We start from the raw sequence: 13,688 nt of genomic DNA, 5'->3' as shown, positions 1-13,688 counted from the left end.
CATCGATCCTGCATCGAAGTTTTTTGAAAACTGACATCTCTAGTACATTGAACCGTCGTTCCTGTTTTTACGTTCTACAAAAAAAAAGAAGTGACTTTAACCAAAAAATATAAATGGCTACAATAAGTTCCGTTAGAACTCACTTGCAGTAATTTATTTCAAATTTTGTACAATTTTGCTAATAACATATTTTGTTGTGAAACTTAATCTGAAAAATTTTAAAATACCTCCAGGCCACAGTTTTTTTGTGCTGATTAAAAAGTATAGTAATATATTGAAGAAATATGTAGGGAAGTTTAATTATTTCTTATCCACCGTAAAGTACCGGTAAAAACGCTAGATGAAATTTGCTCATTGTATCTTTTAAAACCACACTCAATTCTAAGCAAAGTCACTCAATTAAAAAACAATACCAAATGCTTTATTTATTTCTATGTTTTCTTTTTCAGTTGACTCATGATGCCTTGACCGTTATTCACTTCAAACGCAGTCAAGGGTGGTCAAAGATCAGACTAGTCAAATACAAGCAAAAATCACAACACTAAACTAAGTACGCATAAGCAGAATTTCGCAGTTAATAGCACAATAAAAATAAATCAAAGATATTAAGTTTGAAGAAAATAAATTGTGAACAAAAATAAATAAGTTTTGCAAAACCAAAATAAACAGTGAGGCGTAAAAGTAACAGAATATGGGCGTAACATTGGAAGTGAAAAATGGCAAAGCCACCAACGAATTGGGTGCAGATGTTGAGGGAACAGGTGTTAGCAAGACTCACCGCACAAGGTATGCACTTTTTCGCTATTTTATTTATTATAATACACATACTATGTATTATACGCAAACATATAGAGACACTTCAGGCACTAGCCATATCAAGTCGAGTATAAAATTTTCCATGGCTTACATACATACATATGTACATGTGCACGTATGCAAATACACGAATGTATGTATGTATGTGAATAACTGCATAATTTAGTTTTTGATATGTTGAATGTTTCGAATTTTTTATATGAATACTTTTTTCCATATATGTATGTATGTATGTACATTAGACTGCATCACTCCCATAAAAAAAAATCGGTACTGTTTCCATTGGAATTATATTTCGGAAAAATATTAAGATTTACGTGAGCTGGACCGATTTGAAAATCGGGACGTGAATGAGGTAAGAAATAAAAATTAGTGGGAAAATACCTTTCTACTGATACCCGATAAGTCTAAATCAGAATAGTTTTGGCCGGCTTATTTAAGTTTTCGTAAATCAATCTTTGAAAAAAGTAAAAAAAAACAGCATCAAAAATCTCATTATTACGATTCCGTTGAAAAAAAAGATTTTTAAATATTTTTATGAAGATTTTTTAAGTTTAATCTGTTTCGTCATCTGAGGGCATTTTTTTCAAAAACTTCTTTAAGAAATAATTTTTATTCATAAAAAACTCCATTTTTGGAGGTATTTTCAAATCCCGTCCAGCTCACGTAAATCTTAATATTTTTCCGAAATATTTTTGTGGACGTCTTGAAATATAATAGATTTTGTAATCCGGGCGGAAAAACCGCAACTTTTTTTTTGGTGGTGCAGTCTAATGTACATATATGTATATATTTTTTTGTTGTTATTTATTTATTGTTTTTTGCAGCAACTTAGAAACGGCTACTCATCTCTTCAAAGGTAATGTGGGCGCTGGCCTTTTCGCCATGGGCGATTGCTTCAAGAATGGTGGTCTAGTCGGCGCTACAGTGCTTCTGCCTATTCTGGCGGTTATTTGTGTGCATTGCGAACGCTTGTTGATCGATGGCTCGATTCTGGCGGTGGAGAAGGCGCCAGGCGTTGAATTCTTCGATTATCCAGATACAGTGGAAAAAGTGTTTGAATGTGGACCACCACCCATGCGAAAATTGTCTAAACTGATGAGAACAATTGTGGAGACTTTCTTGTGTGTGACACAATTTGGTTTCTGTTCGATATATTTCGTTTTCATTACGGAAAATTTGCATCAGGTTAGTGAAGTGATCAAAAAAATCCAATTTATGTTTATAACAATCGGAAATTTTAGTTAATAATTGCATAACTATATTGGCTAAGTCTTCCATACAAAATAAGCTGATATCTTAAATATCATGTCAAATAAAGCACGCTTATTAATAATAATATCACCAGCATTAAAAAGTGGTGTACTTTTAACCAGACCCACCCACTGCAGCAGGTTGAACTCATACCTGAGCAGATTAAACGAAGATGTTCTCTATGAATGCCCGGCATGCGGAGAGTCACCCAATGACTCACAGCATCTCTTCGTATGCCCTCTAAATCCCACCACGCTAACGCCCCTGTCCCTATGGACAGACCCCGTCGAGGCTGCACGCTTCCTAGAGCTGCCGTTAGTAGAGCTAAACGAGAACGATTGAGGGACTAACCGATCTGGGCGGGATTGTTGTAGCCGTTACCACAATAACAACAACAACAACAACCGACATTTATTTCGACCCGCTGAATCCGAATATGAGGTCCGATAAGCTCCTACATACCCGAAATTTCGAATAAATTGCGAAAGTCGAAATACATGTTGGTAGGCGTTTCTAGTTAAAACCAGGCTTACTAGGGTAATTAACTCGGTTTTTCCAAACTGGTTTCCACTAGTTTTTTTTTTTGAATAGCTAAAGGCGGTTTTTTGAAATCTTGATTTTTCGATTATCGAATAAACCGGATTTTTTATCGAATATCCCGGTTGGTAAAACATGGTAGATAATATAATATAGCTAAAAAGTGGTAAAGTCCGTGATACATTTTTCGCTAGAAAATCGCTCAAGTTTATAAAATTTGAAATCTAACGAAATTGTTTCTTAAAATTATCGTGGACAAAAATGCACACGTGTGCCACAATCATATGTATGTATGTTTTTCGTGATTGCAAATTCGTGTTGGCAAAAAATTTCCCTGCAAGAATTGGCAACTTCTCTCCACGAGAACTATTACTTTGCACTCTCAATTTTGAGGACGGTTAATTTTTTGATCTGCACAAATAAAGAGCTTTACTGAGTCATACATACATATGTATGTCCTTCAGTTTCACAATCCTTCGCCGATCTTTGCAAAATGCATAGAAGGACTTTGAAATTGGGCAGTTATGACATGTATTCATCTTCGACGAGTGGATATACATAAGTCGCTAGGATAGGTTTTTTTGGTCGCATATGTTTGCAAATATGTAAACATTTGTAGAAAAACTTTGATTGAGAAAGTCTAGAGATCCATCGAATTTTATGGTCATATTTTTGACAAATAGTATTACACGACGAAACGTCCCAAGAGGGAATCGAGTCGTATTTTCTGTAATAATAAGTGAGAGGCCGAAATACGGAAGTGCGAAGAAGAAGAGCTTGAAACGCTCGAAAATTTTAACAGAGCTTATGCGAATTAGGGAAGGTGTCAAGACCAGGAATAGTAAGAATAAACATTGCGACCTAGAGACCGATGTGCCGAACGTACTTAAATTATGTAGGGAAAACTTTTCCAACCTATTGAAGCTAGTGGAGAAGGCGAACCCGAGGTCCTAGTCGACGATGAACGGACTCGATGTCCCACCGCCCAACTATGACGAGGTACGATGGCGAGGAGTTCATAAAGTGCATGCAACAACTCTTATGCAGAATATGGTCAGATGAACGCATGTCCGACGTCTGGAATTTAAGTGTGCTCTGACCAATCCACAAGAAAGGCGACCCAGCCATACACGCCAGCTACCGCAATATCAGCCTTCTAAGCATTGGGTACAAGGTCTTACCATCAATGAACTGATTGGCACAGAAAATCCACCATAGACTAGGTATTCAACGTAGGCCCAACATTGAAAAAGACACCACATATTTGTGGATTTCAAAGCCGCTTTCTACAGTATGAAAAGAAGTTGACTCTATGCCGCGAAAAAAGTTTGAAAAAGTAGACGACTTCGTTTATTTAGCAAGCAGCATTGATTGACGCTTCTCCTCCGATTTGTGGCGTGCACCTAGATGTTGCCAGGCAAAGGGGAGGGACCTAAAGTGTTAAGCCGACTCCGAACGGCGATTGCATTTCTATGGGAAGCTGTTTTTCATAGCCGAATTATACTCAGATGTTTGCCATTGCCTGCCGAGGGCGACAGCTGATTCAACTACTCGTCTCTAAAATCGCCGTACCAATAAGGTTTTCTTATGTTGAGCAACTGAAATGTTTGCAAAATTCGCACACAAGTGCCAGTCTGAAAAAAAACTTACTATACGGAACCAGCGACGTAAATATACTCTGGCAATATGTAGCCAAGTGAAATGAAAAAAAAAATTCAAAGAATTTATGGCTGCATTTCTTTATTCATTCTGAAGGTTTGGAATAAACTTTTTTGTTTATTTATTCTTTAGAACGTTCCTGATGATATGTTGACGTATATTTCAAATGCATTATGTTTATTCCGGCTGTGAAATGGGATTATCCGGAATGTATAAAGAAACGCAGCCTATATAAAAATTCACAAGCTGGTCAATCCTCATCGAGGTTTTTTGCGCCATCTAACCAGAACTTTTTTTTACAGTGTGCTAAAGTTTTAACTTTTTGGTAAACATTTCTATTATTTTACACAAACTTCGGTACGGCTCATATCTACATAACGTCATTTCAAAGTGATATTGTTTGCCACTTTGTCTATTTACTTATTTATAAGAATTTCCAATTAAAATACAGTTCATTCTATTATAAAGTTTAAAATTTTCTAAGAGAATATACTGTATTTTAATTGAAATTTCTTAAAAATAAATAAACATAGGTGGCAAACAATATCACTTTGAAATGACATGCTGTAGATATTACCGATATTGTATGTATGTATGTACATGACTTTTATAAACAAGTGTTATTTTGCTTTCAGGTTCTTATTCAAAATGGCGTTGACATCAGTGCGACTACTACAATGGCCATCACCCTACTGCCTGCAATGATACCATCTCTGCTCACCAATATCAAATATATTTCACCAGTTTCGATGTTGGCCAATTTTGCGTTACTCTTCGGCCTCTTTGCCACGCTCGGGATAGCGCTGAAAGATCCATTACCCTCACCAAGTGAACGCCATCTAATAACTAGCCCCTCCCAAATGGCACTATTCTTCGGCACTGCGCTATTCTCATACGAAGGAATTGCTCTGATTTTGCCTTTACGCAACAAAATGCGAAATCCAGAAAATTTCACGAGAGTCTTTGGTGTGCTAAATATAACTATGGTAATAGTTACGGCACTCTTCATTTTCACCGGTGCTCCATTGGATATCTGCGCTGGGGCGAAGAGGTTGAGGGCAGCATTACCTTGAATTTGAATCCAAATGAAATGTATGTTTGAAATAGCGAGCAGGGGAGCAATACGTGTATGCATGAATATTTATTAAGTATTTTCCTTCTTATTTATTTGCAGATTGTCGCAGGTCGTTAAAATCGTGGCCGCAATGGGCGTATTTTTCGGTTACCCTATACAATTCTTCATTCTAATCAAGATCATCTGGGCTCCTACGAAACAGTCGTGCGGCGCTGCACAAAAGTATCCAATTACATTTCAAGTATTGCTGCGTTTCGTTATGGTCTTGTGCACATGTGAGTATTAAATCCAAATATACTTATTACATATTTAGTTTTTATAATTAAAAACGTAATTTAACCGTTAAAATTTAATTTTTATTCTTTCGGTCAAGAATAATCTTATTGTTGGCTTTTTATTTTTTCGATCGTACGTATTATAACCGATATTCCCAGATTAAATTGTTTAGATCGTAAATGAATGATGAGTTGAAAAAATAAACATTTTATAAGATTGTGAATAGCGTTTAAATAATGTAGTTGGGGTATTCACAACGGTGTCGTAAGTGTCATATTGCTGTATGTCTAACGCTCGTATCTTTTTCGGACAAAAAACAGTATATTACTGCGCGAAAATCCCGTTTCGCAGTATATCGCATTTAAGAATAAAAACATTTTACAGCACATTACAGAAACAGTTTTCCAATAAAATAAAGAAATTCCTGGTATGGTAAACACAACACCAGGTATTTATTGTACACCCCGAGACAAAATGATATGTCTAACATGTAAGGCCATGTAAATCCGAATTTCTCACTTTGTACAAAAATTAAAATAAAGTTACGAAACAACAACATTCTAATTGAAGTTAAACCGCAAGATTGTACTTGTCCTTGGCATTCATACCAGTGCCTTTTGAATTTGTTGTTTACGACCATTCCTGTGTGCTTTGGTGAGCCCACAGAAGGGCTCCGGACCAAGGAATACTGTGAGTGCTACGTGTTTTGCTACACACTAAAAAATGTTTGAGTAAATTTGTGCATATTAATAATAATGAATGCAAATTTACACACCGTGTTAATTAGATTAAACACTTCTTGCTTACTTGTACTTATCATATGTGTGGCGTAGAACAAATTTCAAATTTGTTTCTTGAATTCTAAACATTTATTGTTCACAATTTCACAGTTTACACATAAAATGTTTAAAATTTCCTCTAAAAATTTTTTGTTTAAATTTACGCATATAAAGAGAGGTAACCAGTTTCCTCTCCTAGTGTGTGCAAACTTAAATTATGTCTGTTTACTTTTACATACCAAATTTGTCACGCAGAGAAAAACTACATTAAAAGTGTTAATGTTGAATATGAGCATTAGCGCACACAAGGGATAGGTTTTCGGGGTTCAAACCGCAAATTTTCTAGAAATAAATAAAATACCATTTATTTTCTTGAGAGCTGCAAACTGATTTAAGAAATTTTGATAGAACAAATTTTTTTTCTATTTCTTTCGCGTCATTTTGTAAAAATTTTTCGTTTTTCTTGGAAGCTCTTTAAAGTTTATAAATAAAGTTTTATAAATAAAAGTCTTCAATATCTGATATCTAAGACATATAGTATAACAAAAAAAGAAAAATTACTGGTATTTACAGATATTTAGATAAAAATAAAAAAAATTGTTATTTTGGATTTATAAAATAAAAATCAAAAAATTTTTTTTTTTTTTAATTTTGCATAGAAATTACAAATAAAAATTTATTTTCAAATTTGATTCTCGGTAAAAAAAGAAATCGATTAGTATGTATCACTTGCGTAGTTGTAGAACATTTCCTTTATAGTGAATTTTTCAATGACAGTTTTCATCAATAACTGTTATGTTCGGTCCCTACTTTTTGAAAGTACCACAAAAAACGTGAATAGTTTCGAGAGGAAGGCAAAAAGCGTTTGAATTTGATATCCTTTGGACTCCGAAAGTGGACTCTTTGGCCCAGTTTTGCTTTAGCTCACTCTGCTAACCAGCTTGCCCCTCAAACATTTATTCACCTAGAAGAATAAGCATATCCCTAAAGCTCCTTGTATATCGAAGGAAACATTGCAACTTTCTTTCTTAACCGAGCCACTAGAAAATTTGTAACAAGAATTTTTCTTCTTCTAAAGAAGTTTCTAATGCATTGGTCCCTCAATAGCCGCGTACTTACATATATACATACATATGTACATAATTACAATAAAAAAAAAAAAATTTTTTTCTCTTTACAGTTGGCGTTGCTGTCGTTGTCCCAAAACTTGGACTCTTCATTTCGCTTATCGGCGCACTCTGCTCCACGTCATTGGCCCTATTAATACCGGTAATTCTCGATTTTGTAATCCGCGCTGGAGTGCCTAAAGCCTTGACCACTTGGGTTTACCTGAAAAACATGGCGATTATATTGGTTTCTCTATTAGGTATAGCCACTGGCACTTATCAGAGTATTGTGGAGATAATTAAAGAATTTTATGATTAAATATTTAGTATAGGAGCGGTGAGATAGCAGAGTACTTGAACATCCATTGATAATAAGTTTGTTTGTATGTAAATTTATATTTATTCATGTAAGAAATGTTAGTCGTAGCTTTATGTAAGTGCGTGTGCAATGAAGTAGATTGATAGGTACTCGTACAATATTGTTAAAACATATTTTTTGTAAATATTACATTGTGCTCGTAAATGGCTGATAAGAGTAAAAACATTTTTTTTTGTTTTTGTCTTAATTTTTTGTTTATTCATTGCTCTTATTTTGTATCGAGTCCACTTAATTGTGCTCTTCAAGAATCGCTTTGAGAATTGTGTTCCAATGCCGAGTCACTTGCGTAGGCTGTGAACCAATTGTTTTGTTATGCATCTGTGCTCGTATGGAATAGTAGCTTATGTTGAAGGGCTGGCTTTAGTATAATGCGGCATCGCAGCATATGTACGATTTAGAATGACTCACTGGCGCCGAGCCGTTGAAGAACTTTTGGCAAATAAATGTGGAAGAAATAGTTCCGATACTAGCGAGACAATATTCTTATTAAGTCTAATCAAAAAATGCCTTGTCGTTTAAAGAATAAAGCGAATGTGCCCCATTATACTAAAGCCAGCTTCGCGACATAAGCTACTATTCCATACGAACACCGACGTACATATACGTATTGTAATATTTTTATTGCTTGAGAATTTTTATTTTCTAAGATTTTTACACTAGATGAAGCTGTGCTAAGATTAACACTGTGTTACTTGTTTTAATTGAAATGATTAACAAATATTTACTTATTTAGAATATATTTAAGTGTTAAGTATTATTGTTGTTGAAATTGTAAGTATTTTTAAGAAATGTGTATTATGAGCTTAAAAACAAGCACAATTTCAAGGAATTAAGAGATATTTTTTATATTAATCGCAATTATCAGAAATAAAGTTTTAAATAAGAGCGAATGCTTAACAAGCAATTCCAGCAATATTTATCTTCTTCTTGTTTGACGCTGCAAGCGATATTGACCATCGCACACTGGGATTTTTGTGGCGCTTTTATGCTTGAAATAAAAAAATGTGTATCAATTTTCTTTTGAACCAGTTTAAAATGAATAAAACTTTGCGTCAAAGGCAAAAAAAAAAAATGCTATTTTACGTTAACTACATATTGGTGTTCCATAATGTCGGTCGAACCATTTGTACGACTTCAGAATAAAAAAATTTATCGTACAAAAACGGAAGTCCCTTAGTAGAAAAAAAATTCTAAGGCTTGGAACAACGGAGGTCATAACTGGTGTAAACAACTAGTTCATAGCCTAAAGAAGTACAGCTTAGGTTGGGTTAGGTTAAAGTGGTTGTCCTAGGCAAGGGACATACTTGGACTGTTATGAGATTGTCCTTTGTGATACCACGAAAAAACTGGATGGAGACCATTAATTTAGTCGGCGAAACATAGCGAGCCGATTACAAAATTTCAAATGCGGCCAATTTCCATACCTGAGAGTTCAGTGTTAGTTAAAAAATGTGAGCCAAAATGTATCCCTCTTAGCCCCGCGAAGGTTGGACAGTCTAAACGAAAGTGTGGAGATGATTCCTCTTGACAGCTGATACAAAAGGGGTCAGTTGAGATTCCTAGTCTTACCGCGTTTATACCAATCGCACAATGACTTGGCACTTTTAAGGGCATGATTGGCGCTGTAAAGAGTATTTTAAAGTGCCCTACAAAAACATTTTGTTCAGCAAAGAAACGCCCTCTTTTCCTTTTTATGTCACAAAAGGAGCATCGCTTTCTTTTGTCCATTTTATTAGGTATTTAGTTGAGAATGCAACACTCTAAAAAATCTGTTTGAAAATGCGACTCAAGTGCGGGTGCTCGTCTGTGGCTCCCAGGCAGTATCAAGTACTTAAGCTTAATTAACTGGAGCGTTTACAGCCGATCGCCCCAAATCGGAATTAGTGGAACATTAGGAACCACACCTACACCGCCACAACAACGACTTAACATCATGTTCAACACGGCGTCTGCGGATATTGCAGACAGAATTGTCGCAGCCCGAACTGCTATTTGGCTCAGGGAAAACGGGTTGTAACACTCGGTCTCCCAAGGCACACAAAGGTGCTACAATTTAACTGTAACGGACTCCAGAGCAAGATCGAGGAGATAACTGTCTTTATGGGAAGGCATGGAATATTAATAGCTGCGGTCCAAGAGACGAAGTTGAATGGCAATTCAACCCTGTTGAATTGCGCCGGATACAACGTGCACCGTCGAGATCGCGAGCGAGATAATGGTGGAGGTTTAGCGTTCATCACGCACCACACCGTGCAGTATCGTCTCATTGAAGCAGACATCGACCGCAGGGATACAATCCTAGAATGTCAGGGTATTGCTATCCGGTCAGGCGATGTTGAGCTCGAAATATTTAACGTATACATACCCCCTGTCACCAGCTGCCCGGCAGGATGTCACCCTGAAATAGGTGCGCTCCTCAGAGGTGAAAACCGTATGGTAGTTGGTGACTTTAATGGCCACCACGATCTTTGGCANCGGCACTCAAGCCTGTCAAATGATCGTAGGAGAATACATCTGGCTGAGCAGATAGACGATTCGACATTCTGCACAATGAACGACGACGCACCCACCAGGATTATGGGCAGCTGCTGCAGCTCGCCAGATCTAACAATTGTCAGCGCTGGTCTGATAAACAGCGTATCATGGCGACCTATGCTGACCCTAGCATCAAACCATCTGCCCATAGTCATATCGATTGATAAACCTGCCGACTTTGCTTCCGTGGATCACCGGACTTATGTCAACTTTTCCAAAGCTGACTGGAAAGGCTTCACGGATGTTACTGAGGGCGCCTTCACTGCACTACCCATACCAACCGGCGTTGATGTAGGTGAACGTAAGTTCCGCAGGGTTGTCGCCGCTGCTGCAGCTCGCTTCATCCCAGCAGGATGTATTAAGGATCCACGTCCGAACTTTCCTGCAGAAGCGGCTGCTCTAGCCGATAAGCGCGACAACCTTCGTCAGGCCGATCCCGGAAATCCCCGTATCAGGGATCTCAATTCGGAGATTCGGCAACTTGTGAACGTATATAAGCGGAAGAAATGGGAAGAGCATTTGATGACCTGTAACTTCGCCTCTGGTGCAAGCGAGCTTTGGTCAACCGTGAGGTCGTTGTCCAACCCGACGAGCGTGACGGCAGAGTCGAGATAGACTTTGGTGCCCACGCTTCGTCGAACCCGGAGCGATGCGTGAGCTATTTTAGCCGGCAGTTCATTCTGTATCCTCCGGTGGATAAAGCCAAACGTCGATTGACCAGAAGGCTGCACAAACTGCCAATACCTAGTGCGCCTTGTTTTCACCAGCGGTGAAGTAAGGGTAGCCATCGGGAAGGCGAAAACCTTCAAAGCCATAGGATCCGACGGAATTTCCATGTTGATGCTGAAAAATTTGGGTCCTGGACTATCTAAACAATGTCCTCAACCTCTCCATGGCCACCATAAGCATTCCAGACATCTGGAGTGGTCCCACTGCTTAAACCGGAGAAACCGTCCAACAAAGGAAAGTCCTCCCGNCACATCTGAAAAATGGGGAAACCAGCCAACAAAGGAGAGTCTTATCGCCCGATAACTCTCCTTTCCCCGGTAGCGAAGACACTCGAGGCCCTGCTGCTCCCGTACTTCACGAACCACCTGACCCCAGCGAAGCATCAACATGGGTTCCGTAAAGTGCATAGTACAACAACAGCACTTAACGCCAAAAACACTCAGATAACTCGTGGCCTAAACCGAAACCGCCGCTGTGAGAGAACTATTCTAGTAGCGTTGGACCTGTCCAAGGCGTTCGACACTGTCAGTCATTCAACGCTACTAGAAGATACAGAGGCCTCCTCACTCCCACAGGGACTCAAACGGTGGTCGGCGAATTACCTGAGTGGTCGACACTCGTCAGTAATCTTCAGAGACAAAACCAGCAAGCCACAGGGTGGTGTTCTGTCCCCGCTACTGTTTANGTATGGACAGCCCCTTTGGAAGCAGCACACTTCCTGGGCCTCCCCCTAGCTGAAATAGGCGACGACGTTGATGGATGAACCGCCCCGAATGGGGCTTAGTAGCCGCTACAACAACAACAACCCGCACTTGAGGGAAGAGACACAAGGGATATCTTGTTCTTCCTGGTAAACAAGACTGGTTCCATATTGCTGAGAATTGGTGTGAGGCCGCCGTTGACCGCCCAGCTAGTTACCTGTTCCAGGTAACTTTGATGCAGATCGAAAATGGTGTCTAAGAAATCTTCTCTTAACCAGAGTCCCACATCATCTACATTGGCGATCACTCGGATGCCCACTTTTTCAGTACCTCTAGAAGGTCGTTTACAACCGCAATTCAGAGCAGGGAGAGATAACACCATCTTACGGAGTGCCCTTATTGACTCTGCGCTGAGAGCAGGTGCTCCCCCCCCCCGCCACGACAGTTCTGTCATGAAGTAAGCTTGGTTTCAACGCCCAAATTAAGAATAGACCTGACTATTGCCACTGGAGTGACATTGTTGAAGGCCCTTACTGCATAATCTTTATGCGTGAAGGCTTACCCTAGCCACCTAACTAATGTGTGCAGCGCGGTATCCACCGACCTTCCTTGCAATAAGCATGCTTTCTTATCTATAGGTCTATCAGTCTCTCTAGCGTAATAGGTTTAAGGCAATAGAAATATAGAATAGAAATATAAAATAGAATAGGTAATAGAAAGGTTTAAGGCAATAGCATAGTACATAATATATACTATATTATATTGCACAACTAGATCTAAAGTGAGCTAACTCAAAAATCAGACTCGGAAATAAAATTGCTTGTGGATCGTAGAGATTCAAAGCAATTAAAACAAAAACAGGCATAACAGTAGTTTTTTATATAGTCATTACAATACAATAATTTTATATTGTAAATAATCATGAAGAAAAAAATATTTGCATTAATTTGAGGTAAGTCCTAGGAAATTATTTATGCAAAAAAATCTTCCGAATTTTTTTTTTAGTTGATCGCACTTTAGATCTAGATGTGCGATATGTAAAATGCAGCAAACTGTCCAATATTGGCTTCAGGGGGACCTTTTTCCCGCCTTCCCATGGAAATGCATTATCGACTAATAAATAATAAATAATAACATAAAGCATTTTGGACAATTATCAATATCTGAGAGATTAGCAAAATCCGTCCTCCCGCTTACACCATACAATACAATTCCGTGAAAAAGTAATTTTGTCCAGCTAGCTTGTTCTTAACAACACACTGTGCGCCGGGTATAAAAAGCTCGGTTTCGCTTGAACTTCCGTCCTCTTTATTTGTTTTATGTTGAATTGTATCGAATTTTGGAAATCATTATTTGTAGACAACTACCAACTTCAATTCGTCCAGCACTTCACATAACAAATTAATACCTATCATGGTCGTTTTAAAAGTGTTCTTATGAAAAATAAAACATTTTTCGATTCAACCTTTTAACATTTAAATACTAAATATCTTTTTGCCGAATTATCTTAGGCATAAACTTAAAGTTTCCATTGTTTTCTTTTTCACATCACTCATCCGTCACCTGCGATTCCTTGCCCTTACTCGCCTTCTTGCTCTTTTTCTTCAAAAACTCACTCTTATCCAAATTATTCTGGAAGAATGTAGTTTCTTTACGCGCTTGCGATACTTCGGTGTTCAGACGTTGTTTATGTACGGCTTGTTCGTAGTTCATGCGCTCGGTAAGATGCACCCATTTGAAGCGTGGCAAATATTTCATGCTCCACAGATAGTCATAGAATTGCGACTTTTTACGGGTGGAAATTTGTTTATTATTTAAAAGCTCAACAATTTGTTTGGCCAC

General features: G+C 38.0%; 1 protein-coding gene and 1 pseudogene across 1 annotated transcript; one reads left to right on the top strand and one right to left on the bottom strand.

Moving 5' to 3' along the window:
• Positions 1-238: 238 nt before the first annotated feature.
• Positions 239-9,051, top strand: LOC108377733 (proton-coupled amino acid transporter 1-like; annotated as a pseudogene).
• A 3,744-nt stretch (positions 9,052-12,795) lies between these two features.
• LOC108377734 (pre-rRNA-processing protein esf2-like) lies at positions 12,796-13,682 on the bottom strand (the record flags this gene model as incomplete). Its single annotated transcript, XM_017633992.1, has 1 exon — positions 12,796-13,682. A coding segment is annotated over one exon (288 nt), but the record flags the coding sequence as incomplete, so codon positions are not given.
• Positions 13,683-13,688: the final 6 nt, after the last annotated feature.

The sequence above is a fragment of the Rhagoletis zephyria genome, unplaced genomic scaffold (genome assembly GCF_001687245.7).
Source record: "Rhagoletis zephyria isolate East Lansing unplaced genomic scaffold, Rhagoletis_zephyria_1.1 Rzeph_scaffold_12599, whole genome shotgun sequence".
NCBI lineage: Eukaryota > Metazoa > Arthropoda > Insecta > Diptera > Tephritidae > Rhagoletis > Rhagoletis zephyria.
The sequence above is the reverse complement of the archived record's forward strand: the minus strand, read 5'-3'. Positions and strand labels throughout refer to the sequence as shown.